This window comes from Lutra lutra, chromosome 4 (genome assembly GCF_902655055.1).
Source record: "Lutra lutra chromosome 4, mLutLut1.2, whole genome shotgun sequence".
Lineage (NCBI taxonomy): Eukaryota > Metazoa > Chordata > Mammalia > Carnivora > Mustelidae > Lutra > Lutra lutra.
This window is the reverse complement of record NC_062281.1, coordinates 46,646,972-46,664,189: the sequence shown is the minus strand read 5'-3', so window position 1 is coordinate 46,664,189 and position 17,218 is coordinate 46,646,972. Positions and strand designations below refer to the sequence as shown.

Sequence of the window (17,218 nt, the reverse complement as noted above, 5' to 3'; positions counted from 1 at the left end):
GGCCCCGCCCCTGCTCCCTATCCCGGCCCCGCCCCCTGACCTCCGCGGGTATCGGGGCTGAGTCGTGGAGGTCCAAAATGGCGCTGCTAGGTCGGGTGTTCCTTGTTGGGTACCACGGTCCTCGGCGGGTAAGGCGACGCTGGAGGGACTGAGGGTCCGGCTCGGCTCCACGAGAGCCCTGCCTGTGCGGGTCTTCGGGACAGCTGCCGGGGGCGCGCACGGCGAAGGTCCGGACCCCGGGGTGCGGGGAGCGAGGACAGGGGATTCCGGGGCGCGGGGACGCGCCGTGGGGTGGAGGTAGGAGCCGGGGGTTAGGGTTAAGAAGGAGCAAAATCACATTTTGCTGTCAGAGAAAGTGTGGTTCTGAGAGTTTGCATGTCCCTGGAAGCTTCAAAGCTAATACAAACATATTCACTTAAAAACTTCTATAAGAAGTTGGGGCGCCTGGGTGGCTCAGTGGGTTGAGCCGCTGCCTTCGGCTCAGGTCATGATCCCAGGTCCTGGGTTCGAGCCCCGCATCGGGCTTTCTGCTCAGCGGGGAGCCTGCTTCCTCCTCTCTCTCTGCCTGCCTCTCTGCTTACTTGTGATTTCTCTCTGTCAAATAAATAAATAAAATCTTTAAAAAAAAAAAAACAAAACTTCTATAAGAATAAAAAACCCCAAACCCAGCTATCTAGACTCCCCTTCCTAGAGCTAAACTGGGAGAGGTGTATCTGGGGCTGGGGGCAACCTCTATCTCCCCCATGCTTTGGGTGAGACAACTTTTTGTTTGTTTTGTCAACTTATGTATGTCCGCCTGACCCAGAGTTCAAATAAAAAATGCAGGTGAAGACAGCTGGAGAGGATAAGAAAAAGAAGGCAGATGTAGAAAAAAGCACAGTGCCTTCTCCCAAGCACGTTTTTTTAGTCCAGTAGAATGGGCAGCCATGATCTTTTTTGAGAAACGGAGACCGTAGTTCCAAATGTGAGCATGAGGAAATAGTATGGTAAGTCTCTCAAGTAAGAGAACTTTCTTTTTAAAAAGTGGTATTTGTTCAACACGAAGATTTTTTTGATACGGTTTTCCTCTAAAGATTTTGGTCATTGCGAAAGAAGCCTGGGTTTTCTGACCTCTTCTGGAACTTGCTCTGTGTACAACAGCTCTGTGAGGTAGAAGAGTCTTCAAAGGTTGTTCCCAGCCCCCCAACAAATCATTAGGACTATAGTAATAAGGTCACACAGACCATATCCCAACTCTTCTGACACTATTAGACAATACAGTATGAGACGGAGAAAATGAACTCATTTAAAAATTAATTGTAATCTGACAATTTTGAAATTGTTTTGCTTCAGAAAAATAGAAGTTTTGAGGATCAGGGTGAAGAGCCAACAGAGACCTCTTTTGGTGTGTTTTGTTTTTCTGGCATATGCAGCTTTGGGTTTGAACACCTCTGAGAATCTTCACGTCTGTGAAGTGGGAGGTTGTTCCAAGAAACAACATGTTTTTGTTGGCAAATACTAGTTATTACAATTGAATCTCCAAATTTTTGTTACCGAAAGAAATGCTTCATTTGTTCAACAGTCGTACTTATGAAGTGTTATATTAAAATTGTGCTGTTTATGGGTGCCTGGGTGGCTCAGTGGGTTAAGCCTCTGCCTTCGGCTCAGGTCATGATCTCAGGGTCCTGGGATCGAGTCCCGCATGGGACTCTCTGCTCAGTGGGGAGCCTGCTTCCTCCTGTCTCTCTGCTTGCCTTTCTGCCTACCTGTGATCTCTGTCTGTCAAATAAATAAATAAAATCTTTAAAAAAAAATTGTGCTGTTTAGCTAGTAGGCCTCAACTCAGTGCAACAAACATTTATTTTGATCACCACAAAGTTCATTATAAAACAGTTTGCAGAACTGGCTGTGTGCCCAGCCTTGGGGTTGCAAAGGTGAAAAAAAATGACCTTTGTTCTCAAGTTGCTCTCAGGAAAATGTGCAGGCATTCAGTTGCTTATCAGGAAATGCTAAATAATGCTAAATATTAACTGTTGGGCATTCTTTGGAGATACTTAGTTGAAAAGGCATCTTTACTATCGTTAAGTCATATATGTAATTTTTTTCTTTTCTTCTTTTTTAGGATTTTATTTATTTATTTGACAGAGAGAGAGAGAGACAGATTGCGCATGCACGGGAGTGTGCACAAGCAGGGGGAACAGCAGAGGGACCAGGAGAAGCAGGGCTCCCCGCTGAGCAGAGAGGCCCATGTGGGGCTAGATCCCAGGACCCTGGGATCATGACCTGAGTGGAAGTCAGACACTTAATGACTGAGCCACCCAAGTACCTCAAGCCTCATATATATTTTTCAAGCTATAGATAATCATGAGTGAACATGGAAATCAATTCTGTGGAGCAAAATGAGTTTAAGAAAAATAAAATAGAATAGAATATGAAATACCAGAGTTCATCTTAAGTTTACTTTGTGAACTTTTTTTTTACTTTACCATTCTTCCTTTTGTGGATTAATTAATTATTACATGTCTGCGATGCACACTGCCATACTTCTTTTCGTTTTGTTTTTATCAAGAATAATACTTTAGGATTTTTATAAAAATGATACCTAACTAATATGAATTCGGGTAATATATTTTAAAAAAGTAGCACAAGACCCTAAACTGGCCACCCAGAAATAACCAGGCTTTAAAATTTGGTGAACATCATTCCAGGTGTCTGTACTGGTAAAAAGGATGGCTGCTTAGGCATACTTTTGCTTGGATGTATTATGTTTATTTTCCCCTTAGAACTGAGTTAACATTGTTTTCATTGTCTTCTAACACTGAATATTGTCAGGGAAAAATGGAAGGCCAGTGGATTTTTTTTTTTTACTTGTGTGTTTTGAGTTTTCTTTCCTTCTAAGCTTTCCTATTTGGAAAGCTTAAGAAATCTTTTTGTACCCAACCGAAATTCCAGAATAGAAGCTTCTTGGAGGCAAGGATTTATATCTTGTTTGTTCACTGCTGTATTTCTATACTTATAATAGTGCGTAGCATGGAGTAAACAGGTAATAAATATCTGTTAGATGAATGAATGTGTGTACTGTGTTGCAATATGAAGTGTATTTCTTGCTGTGCTTTATAGAACATATAAATGTTAGAAAAAAACATATAAATGTCTGGAAAATGGTAGTCTAGTAGGTCACACAGGATATGAGTAGACTGAAAATGCAGAGGTACGTTACAATGGTTATGTAAACAAAATGGTGTGTGCCTGGAGGAGGTTTCATGGAGGAGGTGGCTCCCAGGGCTGACTTTTAAAGGCAGAGTTGGACTATATGGGGCTTCAAATGTGATGATACCTAAGGAATAGCATATATCAAGAAATGAGGGAACATAGCCTATTTCTTAAAAAAAAAAAAAAAAAAGAAAGAAAAGAAAATGTGGGTTAGTATTGTGGAGTTTAAAATACAGGGTCAGAGAAAGAAAAGTACAGTGAAGATGAGACTGGAGAGGTTGCCGGGGTCAGGGCATGGTGGGCTTCACTCACTTATGTGACAGATTGGGCATTTACTATATGCTAGGCAGTGTGCTGGAGATACAAGGATGAGAAAGAGCTGATTTCTTCTCTTTGGAAGCTTATAATCGAATGACATGGTCTAATGTGGTAAGTATTATGATGAGTGTTCTTGATCTCAGAAGAGGTCCAGAAATAAAGCATCTCTTTTCTCCAGTTTGAAAAACAAGAGTAAAGACAGAGGCCAAAGTATCACTTACTACCATTCCACCTGAGAGCCAGCTGGCCCCGCTAACTGGACTTCCTGAATTAGGCAAACTTGCTGCCTCAAGGACAGTAGAATTGTTCTCTGAAGGCAGCTAAATCTCAGGAGGAAGGCTTAAGAACTACTCAGGCCCAACTATTCTGTCAAAGTCTATCGGTCAGATAAACTATCTCCGGAGACCAGGAAACTAAGGGTGTGGGAAGAAGCCTAGAGTTACACTAACTGAGCTCCCCTGATGTGAAGGACTCATCGGGATTGGGGAAGAAGCATTTCCCACTCCCAAAGGGAGGGGTGTACAGTTTTATGGAATATATTTTGGGGTACGTATCTAGACTGAGACCTGAAGGATGAATTGGGAGTTAACCAAGGGGAGGAATATGAGTAAGAAGGTTTTACATGGGAGAGTGGTCTGTGTGAAAAGCCAGGCTAAAGTGTATAGGTAGAGAATAGGGAGACAGGTGGGGAGACTAAAGAGCAGAAGCCACTGAGCAGCCAGTGGGCCACATTGAAGAGTGAGAGCTTTGGCCTGACAGCATGGGAGTGAAGGTAAAAATAGAGGCATGTAGTCAAATCTGGGTACTCCTCTCTCTGTGGTGGCCTCCCATAGGGAATGGCTGTGGATGCAAAGAAACTCAAAGTCAAGTGATACTTAAGAGGTAAATTGAGAGGCCTTGGTGATTGGTTGGTGGTGGGGTGAGGAAGGAAGATTGGGCCATATTGAGGGGCTATAATACCATCACAATTGTGAGCAGGGAAGTAGTAATCAGGTAAGACTTGACATAGGGAGACTACAAGTCCAAACAAAAATGATAAGGAGTCTGTACTAAGGGCAGCATTAGAGCTATTTAGGATAAAACAAACTGGACTTTGTGGTTTGGATGTGCGGTATGAGATGAAGCCCAGATTTCTGTCTTTGGCCCTTGAGCTAAGGGCCATGCCATTGAGAGAGGGCACTTACCAGGGGGAACTGGTTACAGGAATGGAGATGAGAACGTTAGTTCTGTCTGGGAGCATTAGGAAAGGCCGAAGAACTCTTAGAACTACCTTTGAATGATGAATGTTGAGTGATGTGGGGATTGAATTGGTAGGATAAGGAGGTAGGAAACAATTTATGTTTGGAGAACCCTGAGTATTTTGTTTTCTTGAGTGCAGATTTCAAGGGAGTAAAGCAGAGGGAAAAGAGGCTGGAGAGATGGATAAGAGCCAAGTCACAAGGAATTGACATGCTGCGTGAAGCAAAGGAATCTGGAATTTATGCAGCTACCAGGGAGCCATAGATCAGTCTTAAGGTGAAAAGTATCATGAGCAGGTTTGCAGTATTCTGGAGGGCAGCATCATAGAGAAGTTGGAGAGAGGAGACACTGGAGGCCAGAGACAAGAGATGACATAAAGTAGGACCTCTGTATTTGTGGGTGACCTTGGAAGACCTTGGAAGTCAAGCAGTGGATGGAGAGGAAAGATACTCTCTGGGAGGTTAAAAACGTGGGACTGGAGATGGGTTGGATCTCTCAGGTGAAGAGAAAGAGGCCTTGAAGGGAGTCACTGGAAGGAATCCCATGGATCAATGGTGGTGTCAGAGCTCAAATATGCATGTGAAGAAATTTCAAAACAAACTTCCTCCCAAAACTATAAAGCTAATTTTAGATATTAAAAAAATACATAGATATCCACAAAAATCACTATAAAAACACATTGAAAGAGGAGGGAATTTCTAAAGTTAGGTTTGCCCACAGCCCATAATAGAAGGCATTCCAACAAGGTTTGGCAACCCTTGGTTTTTAAAGAAAATTCCAGGTAGAAAATGATTCACTGTCTCAGCTCTCCTATGCTGTTCTCTTCCTGAGGTGATGATTCACTTTGGAATCAGAAATGCCTGGGTAACTATAAGTAAGTTAAGTAAGGGGACAACTCTACTTTGGTCTCTTCCTGTATGGGGAAACTCCCACACTGCATTTCATCAGTGGTAGAACTGCAGGCTTTCAAAATTCTTGAATAATGTTGCCATTTACATTTAGCCATGAATTACTTTCTGGGCTCCAAAACTGTATTTCCAACCACAGGTTAGGTATCTTCACCCGAATGTCCCACAGGTGTTGCAGGTATGGCGTTTCTAATATGGAACTCATTGTTTTCAATCCTCCAACTTGGGTCTTCCCATGTCAGTCCTATCATTTATAGCAGCTCCCAACATAGCCATGTAAACTAGAGAACTCGCTCATCTTCAGCTCTCCCTTTCTTGCTCACCACTTCCAGCTGGTTGGCTTCTGAATTCAGGCTAGACTATGTGTTAAATATGTGTGGAAAGTGGTGTCTTTATTTCTGCTGCCCTTGTTACTTCTCCCCTAGACCAACACCTTCTGTCTGACTGATCTCCATTTCCTTCTAGCTCAGAGTTAGATCTTACTTTCTAAAACACAAAGGCAATGCAAAGAGTAATAGAATACTGAGGTAAAGGGGAGAGAGATGGAGAAGGCTCTCAGCTGAATAGGTTTGATCTTTTCAGGAAAGTAGGGGGCCTCTTATCGGCCTTTAGTGAAATAGACCAACATATGCTGAGGTTGGGCTTTGGGGCAAGAAGTAATTGGACCAGATGATATTAAGTACAGTGATAACTTACTACACCCTTATTTTCTGGACCCTTCCTACGAGCAGATAATTTCATTTGCTAACTTCCTGCCCCTTCTGATGATGGCACCCAGGTCTAAGCCATCATCACTTCTTGCCTGGCCAGCTACAGAAGCATCATCCCTGCTTCCAACCTTGCCTCCTACATTGCTTCTCAACATAGGGCAGAACAGGATAGAGCAGGTCTCTAAACACCTTTCCCCACAGAGAGTAGTAGCTTTTAATATACTATGTAAGTATATGTATTATTTATTTATTCCCCTCCCCTTAAAAATAATCTCTCAAGGTAGAAGACTGTATCTGTTTTGCTCAGTGCTAGATGGCCATTTCCTAGAACAGTGCCTACGGCATAGGAGATGCTCCTTAAAAAATTTGTTAAAAATAGATAAATGAGTTAACTCCATACTAAATCATACTGTGTTTATCTCTAATATTTTTTCATATATATGCAGATTCCCAAATCAAAACCTTTCCAAGAACAGGGGTTCTATTTTTTGGTTCAAAAACAATAGTCATATTAGTTATGACTAGTGTGATGGGCATCAATGAGGTTACTCAAATGAGAGGTAAGCAGAAGTGAAGACCCCACTTCAAGATTTCAAACTGCCTGCTAATTTGTCTCCTTGATTTCATCTCCTCATCTCCGTGGGGGAAGCATCTGTTTGGTCCACATCTAACTGCAGACAGTAAGAACTGTAATAAAAATGGGAAGTATACCATGAAGCTCAGAGCAACTACTTTTTCAGACTCATGTTCATTGCTATAAGGTGTATCATGACTTAAAAATGTAATTTCTGTGTTGCTCCTGGCAACAACTGCATAATTCATCGTAGCCACTGCAGCTTGGGGTCCAGCTCACTTTCTTTTATATTTGCTCAGCCTTACCTTCAAGTTGCTGTGGCAACAAGATCCGTGTTCTGCAGAAGCTCAGAATATCAGTGGCCTCTGTTCAGTGCCCTGCTTTAAGTGAAGGAGAGGGTAGAGATACTCAGGCAATCCACGCAGGCACACAGCTTGAGTGCAACAGGGCCTGTGGCAGAATTTGGGCTCTTAAGTTTTTTTTACAGTGTGTAGGATTTCTATTGGTATTCGTGGGTGGGGCAGTCCTTCATTCTGCCGCACTGTTTCTGTGCTGGAGCATCAAGTCGAGCATCCTGCCCAGCTCCCGCTTGTAACTTCGAGATGCTTCTGGGTAAGAGACACCTCCACTATGCTGAAGTGGCTGTGGTCTAGGCGTTGGAAAGTGCATGCAACTGGACAAAATACATTGAGAAGTAATTTACTAGAGGCTTATTGTGTGCACGGACTATTGAGTTGCATTGGGAGTGCAAAAATACACATTTCCCAAAGATATCCTTTGAAAAACAAGTTTGTCAGGTCTTTCCCAAGCTGACATTTTTATATGACAGTCAAGGCCCAGTCTGCAAAGCTCTTATTCTGTGAATTTGAGTCAGGATAAATTTGCTCTTAAAAAAATAGTCATGTTAACCTAAACCAATAGGTACTTAGAACCCCCCCAAAATAAATAGATATGGTCATGTTTCATTTTCCTTTTAAGTATAGCTCACACTTATGTGTGGAATAAATAGTACTTACACTTTAAGTAACATCCTCAGAACACTGATCATATGCTAGTATTCTTGCTGTAACTTTTCCTTTATACCCTTTTTAGATCATGTGCTTGCAAATATGATTTGGTTTTGTGTTAACTATTTTTAAAAAAGATTTATTTACTTATTTTAGAGAGAGTGCACAAGCCGGGGTTGGGGGGCAAAGGGAGAGGCAAAGGGGAAGCAGACTCCCTCTGAGTGGGGAGCCTTATGCTGGGCTCTTTATCCCACAACCCCAAGATCATGACCTGAACTGAGAATAAGAGTCAGACATTCAACTGACTGAGACATGCAGGTGCCCCTATGCTAACTATTTTTAGTAAAATTAATTTATGAACGTAGCTAACACTCAACAGTACAAAATGATCTGCAGTGACTGTATAGGAAGTCCCTCTCCTAAGGGATTAGTGCTATGAATAGTTTCTTGTAGATCATTCCAATAATTTTTGTTCATATATCAACATATGTATGAAGATATTTTCATTAAAAAACACCACATAGATGGGAGTATTTTATACATATTTCCCTACTGTAGATTTTTCCTTTAACATGTGATGCCTTGTATTCTTGGTATCCAACAAATATTTGTTGAGTGATTGAATAACCACATATTGTTATTAGAATAGAATATATTCTATTAAAAGATACACAGTATCTTGTTGAATGGATGTGCCCTAACTGGTTGGGTATATCCCCTATTGAAATGCTGATAGATTGTTTTCTAGTCTTTTTGATTACAAACAATCTTTCATATACTATATGTTTGACTATTCTGTATCCCTTGCATTTCTGAGTCTCTAAAAGTGAACTTTGAGATATGCTCATCAACTTATGCAAAAACCCAGGTGGGATTTTGATAGGAATTACATTGAATCTGTAGATCAGTTTGGGGGGTATTGCCATTTTAGCAAAATTAAGTTTTCCAATCCGTGAACACAGGATGTCTTTTTATTTATTTAGGGCCTCTTTAATCTCTTATGGTGTTGTATAGTTTTTAATTTATAAGTCTTATACTTTTATTAAATTTATTAGTAAGCATTTTATTCCTGTTGATGTGATTGTGAAGAGAATTGTTAATTTCATTTTCATCTTAGTGCATATCTTTGAACATAGCTTCTCCCTCCATACCCAAACGAGTGAGTATATCTATTGGATTAATTCCTCAATGTAGAATTGCTGGGTCAAAGGGTGTGTATAGTTTAGATAATATTTTGATATATTTTACCAAATTGGCCTCCAAAGAAGTTGCCCCAACTCATATCCCCGGATTTTAGGAGTGACTTTAATAAGCTATTTTTTTGTATTATGTATTATGAGATTTTGAACCTTACCAATCTTGTGAGAGACAAATGATATCTTCTTTGTTTAATTACATTCACTCGGTTATAACAATGGTTGTATTTTTTGCATGTGGACTATCTTTTTAAAGCCTTTGCCCAGTTTTTCTATTTGCAAATAACTTAATATTCATGTATCAATAGGTTTTTTGGGTTAAACTAATTTTGGGGGTTAAACTACTTTTTGAGATGACATAATTTAGAATCATGGGAAATGACTGTTTCACCTTGATGAAATAAGTGACAGAGAGCTGGGTTTGTATCCATAGCTCCATTAAGACTCTACTTGTCCTCACTCGTACACTTTTGATGGCATTGGAGCCTGGCCAGTAAGGGTTATGATCAATGAAACAAGCATTTACTGAATGTTTAACTGGTGTTAGAAACCTAATTATAGTAATGAATGGCGACCGTTTTGTCTTCCTGGGTGCTCACAGTCTGGTGCCAAAAATGGGAGATCCTGTTGGAGGGAGGGATTTGTTTGGCCCATTTGTAACAAAGGCACATGTTCAAAAGTGTCAACAATTTTTGACACTTTGACTTGGTTTTGAAGGCTGGTTCTGCTAGGTTGACAAATAAAGTGGGTAGTTCAGGAAAATAAGAAATCAGGAGCAAGGCCAGAAGGAGAAAGTTATCGGCAGGTTTCAGGAATGTTAAGGGGTTGGTGAGCATAGAGTATACCTCTAAGTGGTAGAACTGGTTAGAAATAGGGCCAGGAAGGTAGGTTGAGGCCATGTTGTCCAGCTTGAGTGTTATGCTAAAGAGTTTAATTTTTACATTTTTGACTCTGGAGGACATCAGTGGTTTGTTGTTGTTGTTGTTGTTGTTTGTTTGTTTTAAAGATTTTATTTATTTATTTATTTGAGAGAAAGAGAGAACCAGAGTGGGGAGGAGGGACAGAGGGAGAGGGAGAAATAGACTCCCTGCTGAGCATGGAACCCGAGGTCGAGCTCAATCCCAGGATCCAGAGCTCATGACCCGAGCTGAAAGCAGATGCTTAACTGACTGAGCCACCCAGGCACTGCATGGACATCAGTGTTTTTGAGGTATGGTATTGTAATGTGGAGGCCCAGTCAATTAGTAATGGTGACAATGATGGTAAGATCTCTAAGAGTTATTTAAATATTACATTCCTTAGCTCCATGAATTCTGTGTGAAGGTCTGTTAATAATGATTTTTACAGATTTGAAACTCAATTTTCTTTATAGTATACCTAGAACATTAAACAATTGTTTTTATATTGGTATTAAAAAAAAGAAAAAAATCATTTCTGCTTTCTAATTTATATTGGATTCTTGGGTTTCATTTAGATAAAGGGTCATGCACTCAAATGCCTCAAGTTCTGGATGGTCCTAGAAATGACAGTGGTAGCCCAGTGAAAAGGATTCACTTTACCTGTGTGTGTGGGGACTGGACAGAGCTCAGGCCTTGTCTCAAGGAGACATTAACTCAGCCTTATTAGAAACTGGACCTAAGTGTTGTTAGAGCTTCTGGTTTTTATCTGAATTCTCTCGGTATCCAAATACTGGCTCAAAAATTTTCAAACATTGGGCAGGCCTAACAAAACATGTGGTGTGGGTCACCAGTCTGCCTTTGTTGTAGGTATTTATTATAGCATTTGAGACCAGCCAAAATACTTAGGTAATTTAAGATTAACTCTCAATGGTGTATAGTTTTCATTCTCTAGGAAGGAGACAGTCAAGACTCTTAAAAGAATTGCCATTCTGAGGGATTAGAAGTATGATCACTTTTCATTAGTTTAGATGCTATCATTTAGGACCACATGAAGGAAGAAAATATTGTTTATATGATGTGGGAGAGTCATATGGAGGGGAAGGCAGATGATAGCTGATTTTTTGGGGGGAGCGGAGATTTTAGAACTTCTAATAAGTAAATTTGTTTGCCAAAATAGAAGATGTTAGAGAGTTTTAAGAATTTTAGATTTTAAAGCTGTCCAGAGAAAGACAAATACTGTATGATTTCCCTCATATATGGAATTTAAGAAACAAAACAGATGAACATAGGGGAGGGGAAGAAAAAATAAGATAAAAACAGAGAGAGAGGCAAACCATAAGAGACTCAGCTATAGCGAACAAACTGAGAGTTGCTGGAGAGGAGGGGGTTGTAGGGAATGGGGTAACTGGGTGATGGGCATTAAGGAGGACACTTGATGTAATGAGCACGGGGTGTTACATGTGACTGATGAGTCACTAAGTTCTACCCCTGAAACTAATAATATACTACATGTTAACTAACTTGAATCTAAATAAAAAAATTAAAAAAAAATGTCCTGAGAAATCAATCTTGATATGAAAGGTGTTATATCCATTTTCAGAAGACAACTTATTTCTAGAAAAAACACAAAGCAAGATTTGAAAATTTTAAAGTCTATTTTGTATTCACTTTTTATGACTCAAAAAGAAATGGCCAAAATGCTATCTCAGGTTATTCAAGATCCTCCTTTTTAGAAATAGGAGACTGAATACAACATGATTCTGTGAGATCTGGTCATCGCTATGGGTCTTAATATTGAAATGAAAAACTTGCTTTTAGGCAAACGGATGGTTTGAATTTAATATTCAATAGCATATATGCAATGAATTATCAGAAGGTAATATGATTTAAAATAGCAGATCAATTTCTTCACTTCTGGTTTGGAGGGAAAAATCAGTATTGATTAGGTCAAATAAAATACAACAGATAAGCCGGTGCTATGTAGTAACCTGATACCTTATAGACACTTAGTAGGAATTATTATCAAAGTGATTGATTATTTGGGAGGTTGGAAAATGTCTTAAGATAAATTAAAAGAAGTTTGTATATACAAATATTTTATTTAGTTACTTAATTTGCCTTTCATAAAGCACCACATCGTATTCCTTATACAAATCAACACTAAATAAATAAAAATTCATTTTAGAGCCTTTGAAAAATTAGAATACATTGTTTTCATTATTAATGGGAAATGACTAACTCACCAGCCTACTTGTGCAAATTTCCTGATTCATCATCTTAATGTAATAGTCCTGGAGGCGGTGGCAACCTTAAGTTAAAACTGCCATTTATGTAGAGAAAGATTATTATTGTAGGTCACTTGGATTATTATGCTCTGGCAAAGGGATACAAAAGGAAAATGCTTTGTCAACATAAAGTTAAAGGAAATACAATGACCAGCAAGCATGGAACATAATCAGATTTACAGATTTATCTTCACCAATTACTTTATACATGTTTTCAAATTTTTGTCTTTCAGTGGTTTTTCCTGATTATAAAAGCAAATCATACTTCTGAAAAGATCTTGAAAATACGAAACACCAACCAAACAAAAAGCAAAAATAATCATCCATAATCTCATCATCTAGAGATAATAACCGTGTAAGGAAGGTAATGGAGGGACTCTGAAGTCAGACACATCTTGGATTTGAGTCGACTCCTTTCAACTGGTTATTTGTCTTTAAAAGTTACTTGACCTTTCTATGTTTCAGCTTTTTCTTCTATAATTTGGGGATAATGATAGAATTTACCTTATAGGATTGTTGTGAGGTAATGCTTTAAAAGTCTTTAGTAGACCTTGGCACATGGTAATGACTTTATTTATTTACTTGAGAGAGAGAGAGCATGAGAGGAGAGAGAGATCAGCGGGAGAAGCAGACTCCCTGCCAAGCAGGGAGTCCGATGTGGGACTCTATCCCAGGACTCCAGGATCATGACCTGAGCCAAAGGCAGTTGCTTAACCAACTGAGCCACTCAGGCGCCCCGACCTTGGCACATGGTAAATATTGAATCTACTACTTACTGTTGTTATTTTGTAGTCTTTTTTTTTTTTAAGATTTTATTTTTTTTATTTGACAGAGAGAGATCACAAGAAGGAAGAGAGGTAGACAGAGAGAGAGAGAGAGGGAAACAGGCTCCCTGCTGAGCAGAGAGCCTGATGCGGGACTCGATTCCAGGACCCTGAGATCACGACCTGAGCCAAAGGCAGCGGCTCAACCCACTGAGCCACCCAGGTACCCCTGGAGCCTTTTTTCTAAGCATATATTTTTATTTATAGTTCAGAACATATTGCGTACCTTTTTATTCACTTAACATCATATCATACGCATTTTCTTGTGTACTTCCTGTTGATAAACAGCCTTCTCTTAAATCATTAACTACACTGCCAGTTGTTTCTTTAGTATACATTTCTAGATATCCTAGACCAACTGATGGAAGCCCACTTAGCATACAGGAATATTCTATCAGGAAATGATAAGATTCTGGAGTTTTAATTTCCAGCCATGACCTGGGGAATATCATGTGCCTCTTTGGTGTGATCATTAAGCTCTGTAGAAGTTCAGTGAGTAGTGAGGAAATACACAAGGTGATGATGAGGGAGGGCTCTGGAGTATCAGACCACATTGGAATCTTGGTTCTATGACTTGGGCGATATAATTAACTTCTCTGGGTCCTTCCTGTACAGTGGGGTAAAAATGGTATCTATTTCATAGAGTGGTGAAGATGAACTGGTTTGATATATGAAGCCTGACACATGGTAAGCATTTAATGAAATTAACTCTTTATTGTTTGTTATGTTCAACACTTAAAAGTCTGTTTTTAGAATGAGATGTGAGAGAATGGCAGTATTTTTCACAAGTAATGTGAGAATGTGAATTGTAAGACTTATAAGATAGGGCAATACAATTATTTTTAGTGTAAAATATTATTTTCCCCCTATTTCAAATATAACAAGTAGTTATCTATTCTAAATTTACTCTCAGGAAGACAACATAGGAAGAGACATTTGATTTAATAAGCCTTATGAGGAAGTTTGAATAATTTTTTCCAGTGATTCAAAAATGGAATGTGATTTTTATCCAAATTATTCTTGTTAAAAGATGAATGTGCTTTATGTTCTTTCTTTTTTTTTGCAACTTTTATTAGAATGCATCTTTCAAGTAGGATCATTTTTTATTTTTTTTATTAGTTTCAGTGGTAGAATTTAGTGATTTATCAGTTGCATATAATACCCAGTGCTCATTACATCACGTACCCTTCTTAATGCCCATCACCCAGTTATTCCTTCCCTCCACCCACCTCCCCTCCAGCAACCCTCTGTTTCCTAGATTTCAGTGTCTCTTATGGTTTGCTTCCCTCTTAATTTTCATCTTATTTTTCCTTCCCTTCCCCTGTGTTCATCTATTTTGTTTCTTAAGTTACACATATGAGTGAAATCATATGGCATTTGTCTTTCTCTGACTGACTTATTTCACTTAGCATAATATCCTCTACTTCCATCCATGTCATTGCAAATGATAAGAATTCATTCTTTTTGATGGCCGAGTAATATTCCATTATGTATATATATATATACTACTTCTTCTTCATCCATTCATCTGACGATGGACATCTGGGTTCTTTCCATATTTTGGCTATGGTGAACATTGCTGCTATAAACATTGGGATACATGTGTCTCTTTGAATCACTATTTTTTTATTCTTTGGATAAATACATAGTAGTGCAATTGCTGGGTCTTAGGGTAGCTCTATTTTTAACCTCCATACTGTTTTGCAGAGTGGCCGAATCAGTTTGCATTCCTACCAACAGTGTAAGAGGGTTACCCTTTCTCCGCATCCTCGCCAACATCTGTTGTTTCTGGAGTTGTTAATTTTAGGCGGTGTGAGGTGGTATCTCATTGTGGTTTTGATTTGTATTTTCTTGACGTGGAGTGATGTTGAGCACTTTTTCACGTGTCTGTTAGCCATTTGTTTGTCTTCTTTGGAGAAATACCTATTCATGTCTTCTACCCATTTCTTGATTTTTTATTTTTTTGGGTGTTGAATTTCATAAGTTTTTCATAGATTTTGGATTTTTTGCATACTAGCCTGTTATCTCATAAGACATTTGCAGATATCTTCTTCTGTTACATAGGCTGCCTTTTAGTTTTATTGACTGTTTCCTTGCTATGTTAGTGCTTTTTAAAGTTAAATTTAAGCAGAACCCCTGTAAATAATAATACTAGCATTTATAAAGTGCTTGGTATAAACTAAACAATGGTCTTGGTATTTTACTTATATTTACTCATGTGATGCTTACAATATCCTTTGAGTTAGGTTCTGTTATTGTCTCCATTTATAGAAGAAACTGAGGCACAGAGAGGTTGAATCCCTTGCTGAAGGTTATGCGACTAATGGGAAAATTCTGTCCTTTGTAGTCTTGCTTCAAAGCCCATGCTTTTAACCATTCCACTACGTTGCTTAACATTTCAGTAGAAAAAGAATCATAATTGATTAAATACAATACCGATATGTTTACAGTGGGTTTGTTAACCCAAGAATTTGATTAATAGTAAATTCAAGAGTAAGTTTTTTGAAAATCATCTATTTTGTGGAAATGCATTTTTGAAAATTTCAATTAATCTTTTTTTTTTCCCTTTCAGTTTTTCAGTTATGGAACAAAAATACTGTATCAAAACAATGAAGCTTTTCAGTCTAAATTCTTCCAACCCCTTCAAAAAGCCATGCTACCACCTAATAGTTTTCAAGGAAAAGTGGCGTTTCTTACTGGGGGAGGTACTGGCCTTGGTAAAGGAATGACCACTCTTCTGTCCAGCCTGGGAGCTCAGTGTGTGATAGCCAGCCGGTAAGTCATGTTCAGCGAGTTGCCTGGCAAGAGCCTATTATAGAACAGTTCTGTACCATGATATTGAGAACACTATTTGTCAGAGTTTTGTTTTTTGTCTTAATTTTCTATGGCATATCCTTTAGATTGTTTAAAAAAATCTCCTTGGAAAAACCAATTATAATTTGTAATGATAGAAATACAGATGGACCATGATTTCCATTGATTCAGTTTAGGATTTTTCGACTTCACAATGGTGTGGAAGTGATACACATTCAGTAGAAACTGTACTTGAAATTTTGAATTTGGAACCGTTCCCAGGCTGATAATATGCAGTAAGATGCTCTTTCTTGACGCCGGCAGTGAAGTGCAACTTCCAGTCAGCCGCTCAGTTGTGAGAGTGAACAACCAAGAACACAGTCATTTTGTACTCATACATCCCTTCTGTTTTTCACTTTCAGTACGGTATTCAATAAGTTTACATGAGAGATTCAACACTTTATTATAAAACAGGCTTTGTGTCAGATGATTTTGCCCAACTGCAGGCTAATTTAAGGTAGGCCAGATGAAGCCATGATGTTGAGTAGCTTAGGTATAATTAAATACATTTTCACATTATGGTATTTTCAAATTACAATGGGTTTACCAGGGATGTAACCCCATTGTACGATTGAGGAAGATCAGTAATGATTGATTATGGAACTCATGGTATATATATTTCCCAAATTCAGTGTTAGAATTTTTTTTCTTGTACCTGAAGCTTAAGTTAAAAAGCACTGTATTGAGGCTGCTTTCAGTAGGAGTGATTATAGTTACTGCTTCAAGGGATAATTAATGTTGTATTAGGATAATAGATATAATCCTTCCATTTTCTATAAGACGGGCAGATGTTTCAAAACATCTATTGTGGTAATGTAGGAAGGATAAGGCCATGTGGATGGAATTTCTTATTTAGGCCTATCCTGGGATCCTGTAACTGTGTAAGTCTAGAGCTTCAGAGACTGAACTTTAGAGACCAGAGACTGGTCCAGAAAATCTCCACCTTCTTCCTATTTTGAACAGTGTCAGATTTTTAGATAGGCTGAATAAGAATCTGAATGACAAGTCATTATGTAAATTACAAAGGGCCAAAGGAATTTCTTTCAGATATTTCCTTTAATGCAAATTGGCAAGAACATTTTTAAAAAATATTATGTTTTTACAAATATTAAAATATTCTTTTCTTTTTTTTTTTTTAAGATTTTATTTATTTATTTGACAGACAGATATCACAAGCAGGCAGAGAGAGGAGGAAGCAGGCTCCCCTTGGAGC

General features: G+C 38.7%; 1 protein-coding gene across 4 annotated transcripts in view; it reads left to right on the top strand.

Annotated features, from left to right (window-relative positions):
* Positions 1-17,218, top strand: part of DECR1 (2,4-dienoyl-CoA reductase 1) — a 41,185-nt gene continuing 23,967 nt past the window's right edge. The window contains exons 1-2 of one of the 4 annotated variants that reach the window (XM_047726240.1): positions 1-128; positions 15,725-15,927. In XM_047726240.1, the coding sequence (XP_047582196.1) occupies positions 78-128; positions 15,725-15,927 (254 nt within the window). In that variant the 5' untranslated portion in view covers positions 1-77. Of the gene's footprint in view, positions 228-966; positions 987-13,818; positions 13,840-15,724; positions 15,928-17,218 lie in introns of those variants that run through there. The other 3 variants (XM_047726243.1, XM_047726242.1, XM_047726241.1) reach the window with 3 other exon arrangements.